General features: G+C 45.3%; 1 protein-coding gene across 1 annotated transcript in view; it reads right to left on the bottom strand.

The window, feature by feature from the left end:
- ITPKA (inositol-trisphosphate 3-kinase A) overlaps window positions 1-5151 on the bottom strand; it is a gene marked incomplete at its 5' end in the record, with an annotated part of 58509 nt that extends 53358 nt beyond the window's left edge. The window contains one exon of the mRNA XM_006024622.1: window positions 5053-5151. Coding sequence (XP_006024684.1) covers window positions 5053-5151 — 99 coding nt within the window. The remainder of the gene's footprint in view (window positions 1-5052) is intronic.
- Window positions 5152-5154: the final 3 nt, after the last annotated feature.

The raw sequence follows: 5154 nt of genomic DNA, 5'->3' as shown, positions 1-5154 counted from the left end.
CAGGCCTAGGCCCCAGCCACTGCCAAAACTGCTTCTCCCTGCCTTCTAGCTGTAGTGTGGGCAAAGCCCCCCTGCTCCAAGTCATTAATGAAGATATTGAATAGTAACAGCCTTATTTTCACATAACCACAAAACCTAGCTAGCAGGACAGAAGCAGAACAGGCTTCCTATGCACATGCACTTACCTGTCAGCACATCTCAGCTCTGGGCTGGGGAAATATCCAGATTACAGACAATTCTTGGCCTCTACTCTGAGTTTGCCAACTGATGTTAAGTGAGGTGGAAGCGTGTGATACGGAAGCTGGAACAGACCAACTGAGTTTAGCTCGCGTAGCAGCTAGCAAACTTCCATAAGAGGGAACAACTTTAAATCCCCACCTAAACAGGGGAGAAGGGAGGAGTTAAAGCTCATTAGTGTGTCCTGCACCATCTGATGCCCCCATCCCCATCCATCCCTAGTAACTACTACTGTTACACCTTCAAGAGGGAAGCTTGCTTGCTGAAAGGTTAGTTTGATAAATGTATTTATGACTTTTGATATGTTTACATAAGTAGGGTCTTCTCTCTTCACAAGCACCATCTCTCTGCACACTGCTTTAAGATTTCCAACAAGCCAGAGCTGCATTCGAATGTGGATGCTTCACCAAACCCAAAATATTCAATTAAAACAAATCGGGAATTAATTGAACTTTCACCAACTCTGACAGGTTTCCCACAGAAAGCTGCCCTGCTTCTTAGATAACTCAAAGCTTCCAAGGTCTGCAGCTGCAAGCCAGCCCTGCCTACCCCAACAGGGCTTCATGTGTCTGTGTAGAGCCAAGAGCCTGAAAAATCTTGATTCTATCAGGGCCACCAATCTCAATCCCAAACCCAACCAGAGTTCCCAGGCTTTAGGTCCTGCAACATAGAGACTTCATACTCTCAGTCTCCAAGCTTCTGGGTCTGTATGAAGCAGCTTGGAAACCATAAAAAACTCAAGTCATGCCAGAATTCTTGGACCTTCCACACACACAGCCAGAGCCAGGAACCTGGAAACATGGGGAATCCCAAGGCTCACAAACTGCCCAAAACCTAGTTCCTGGCTCCCCAACAGAAAGTTAAATTCAGTTTACCACTGCAGGATTCCAGAAGCATACTTTATTTCAGACACACAATGTGCTGGCATTTCCAAAGAGACTCTCTGGGGATTCATTTCATGAGAAGTTTCAAAAGATCAAAAATGTCCCCAAAATTGGAAATCCCAAATTCTGGTTGGCTCTACTCCCACATCCTGGCTAGGTCTACTCCCAGCTCCCCTTCAGGCAAACTTTATCTTCTATGCCCCACCCTATTCTAAAGCAGCTGCTACGTTAACAAATAGCATGCACAACACCCATATTCATCTCCAAATATACTTTATTGTACTCAACCATTTCTCCGAAGTCTTCACATTAACATACACATATATTAATTTCAGTAGCCTTGAATCTAGACTCTTCAGAACATTACTAATTCTGCTATGGGAGCAACTAGTGGGAGAAAAGAAATGCTGTGATTTTTTACAACATCCAGCCTACATGGTAACACAAAGTATATGATTCATGCCAGTTTCCTATGAACTTACTGGTTCACAATCATTTGCCAAAAAGCAGTGGAAAGCTGGGCATCAGGATTCTTGGCTTTGAAATCAGCCATGATAGGCATCACAGCTACAAATTATGAAGACTTTATTCAAGTCATCTGCAACATCAGCAAGTATGCATTTTCTCCCTAGAGCTGAAGGACATCAGAACATAGGGAGTAGTGGACTCGCACCTTTAGATGCACCAGGGAGGCAAAGAGGCACGCTGTATTCACACAGGTCAAACCAGAGATTCTCAACCTTTTTCAGATTCAAGGCACCCCTGAGAAAATGCCAGCTCTTAGCTTTCCTTACTTTTGACTACATAAAAATAATACAGCAAGTCTTCTCTTGCAAAGGCCTCAGAAAGAGCATAGCAGGTCAGAATGGTTTTGACACTATGGATTCCTATTTGACACCTCTGGATTTATCGTGTGAAATCATGTGTAGGTGTTTGCACACTTAACAATACTAACACTGAGTGGCAGCCTGCATCACCCTTAAAAGGATCTGGAGGCACCCTGGCTGAAAATCACTGGGTTAGAGACGCACAAAATTTGTGCCATTTTGCCTAAAATGCAGTTTAACCAAATTACCGAGGTCTGTGTACGTCATACTAGAGCCCTGGATTCTATTCACAACTCTGCTTAGCTTGTCCAAGTTGATATTTAGCTGCAAAGAGTCAAAAAGCTTGGTTTAGAACTCTATATTTGAAACTCACTACAACTGTTCCTAGATTGCACGGTCCTTTCCCATGCAGGACATCATCCTCATTAACAATGTGTGGCATTTTACCAGTTAAAAGGGAATTCAGATCAGGGCAGATCAAGAAGTTACGTGGCACTTAGCAGCTCTACAAAAAATATATTAAAAGAAGAAAAGAAAAAACCCTGAACTTCTCCTAATACTTTGAAAGTCCCCAATTCCCCATACATGTAAAGCGATGTAACAGTCTTTCAGTCCCATCATGGCTCACAATATTTAAAATGGCTGCTTTCTATTTGTTTGTAAACCACATTTTTCACTGATTAATGACTCTCTTTTAAGAATTTTAAATGATTTATTTGTAACTAGAAAAAATGCTTCTTCTGAACCCTATTCAGCTTTACATAGTGCTGAATAACTGAATATGATTTAAAAGCAAGTAGTACAATTGACATACGTTAATGTAGCGCGTTTTAAAGATATGCAAGTCAAGCTAGAGGGCTCTGACTAATTAATCAGGACTTCATAAAGGCACCCACTGAATGCAATGAGAGTTTTACCTTTGCCAAGACCAGGTCCTCACAATATTCAACATGGTTCTTGGCTTAAAGAATAGTTTTCCTTCAGACCATTCTCAGTGATGATGAGATAGCCTCAGGCCAGCATGGGTGGCAGTTGCTTATTTGTATTGATGAAGGGTTACTAACGATAATGACTTACTGCTCTCTATTAATTATACGTACAGGCCAGGGCTCACTTCGACAGCTCTCAATCATAGGTGTTCAAAACTATCAGAATTTATCACTGCACCCACTCACCCCCTACACTAGCAGTACAGAATGAGCTGAAAGACCTAATAGGTCTTTTTCATCTTTAATTTCAATTATTCTATTACTCACTATCAAAGTCCCCATCTGTCAAGGGTCACAATTTTTTATAAAATGCATTAGAATCATGCACTGATAATAGTTCACCCTTCTACAAGAAATTCCATCTAAGGATCATAAAAGATTGCATAAATATTAGCTATCAGCCTTGCAAAACCTTTAAAGGAGTGCTATCACCCTCTCTGTTTTATATATTGAGAAAGTGAGGCACTGAAAAGCAGAGTGATTTTCCAAAGACCATGCCACAAGGCCATGGGAATGGAACCAATGGTGCACGGCCTGACCACTCTAACCTGCTTCCTCTATCACAGTGGTTTTCAACCTTTTTGGATCATTGTACCCCCAGCAGCCAGACACGGTGCAGGGGGTGAGGGGTGGCGCATGGCTGCATGCGGAGCAGCAGCAGCTGCTGCATGCAAGCTTTCCCTGCCTCCCTGCATCCGGTGCCAGCACAGCAGCACGGGATGGTACATGGCAGTGCTCCATCCCCACCTGCCCATGCGTACCCCCTAGGGCCTTCTCAAGTCCCCCAGGGGTACCCGTACCCCTGGTTGACAACCCCTGCTCTATCACCATAACAATTATACAACTGTCCTAAGAGAAGATCCACCAGGGCAATTACCTATGCCAACACACTGCTTCTTGTTCTTTAATCTCTTACTTCAAAACACATATTGCATTTCCTGAAAACAATTAGGTGCCACTGGCCCAGCAGTCACAAGCAACCCTACAACAACAAATCATTTACTAAGGAAACATATTTGAGTTACTGTTTAGAATAACTCACTGGGAGCCTTGCAAGTTCAATTTATATTAAATATTATGGAAAAAAAAACAACCACACAACTAATTGCATGCCTTTAAAGCTTCATTTTACAGGCACAAGCAGCTGCCAAATTACTAAAGGGATTTACTGGGAAGAACGTGTTGCTGCCAAAGTGGACAAAAGCATACATGCTTATCATTCCAAGTTCCTCCCAAGCTCCTGTGTCAAGTTTTCAGCAAGAAATAGCTGAAGAACTGACAACCAGAAACTCCGAGGGGGAGAAATAACTATTGATAAATGCCTAGAAAAAAAACCTGTGGTGGTTCTATTCCCCTCCCCTCCCCAAGATTTAATGCGAAAGGCTAAAAAGTGCCTGTGGAAAAGTGAAAAAAAAATATTAGGAGCTCAAGTACAAATCTGTAGCTACAAAAGAAAGAGAGGGGCAGCACTTAGGTGGATTTCCACACACTCGTCTCCACAGAAATGTTCTAATGCTCATTAAGTACTTTCTTATACCCAGTGGGGTTGGAGCGTTGTTGTAACTGGGATGGTTCAGGGAACAGGCCAGAAGCAGGGTTTTTCGCAAAAAACCTCTACTCTCGCTTATACCCTGAAATAGCAGCCTACGCACCACACAAGTACTGCTCGTCACAGTAGATTTTCACAGCGCCTGGGAGATTGGGAAAAGGGGAACCAGGAGTTTATTTGCAGCGAGGTCACAGAAACCTAGCTGGAAGTGCCAGGTCAGCGAGTGGTCAGTGACCCCAGGCACAGGCTGAGGGCAAAGCTTGGCCCGTGAACGTCTCCATGTCAGCGCCAGCACAGCTCGGACGGGAGCAGGGGAGTGAGGGGGAGACAGGGCAGGGGTGCGATGCCAGGTCCCTGCTGCCCCAGCGCAGCAGGGCCAGCACCCCGAGAGCCCCGGCGATGGGGAGCCCCTTGCCGTCCACGGGGGCACCCTCTGGTTTCTAACCGAGGACCCAGCTGAAGCGACTGCGTGGCTGGCCCAAGGGGAGCGGGTGCCAAGGCCCTGCCAGGTGCCCGGCAGGCGGTGGGGTACAGCGAGGCCCCCCCTGCACCCCCGCCCCGCTGACCTGGTTGGTGTCCTCGCCGTGCTCCAGGTGCACGATGCCCTGGCTCCTGCCCTCCGTGTCGCTCAGCAGGTCGTCCTCGGAGTCCTCGAGCACCGAGGAGGA

The sequence above is a fragment of the Alligator sinensis genome, unplaced genomic scaffold (genome assembly GCF_000455745.1).
Source record: "Alligator sinensis unplaced genomic scaffold, ASM45574v1 scaffold108_1, whole genome shotgun sequence".
NCBI classification, from domain to species: domain Eukaryota; kingdom Metazoa; phylum Chordata; order Crocodylia; family Alligatoridae; genus Alligator; species Alligator sinensis.
Note: the sequence above shows the minus strand (reverse complement) of the source record. Positions and strands in the feature narration are given on the sequence as shown.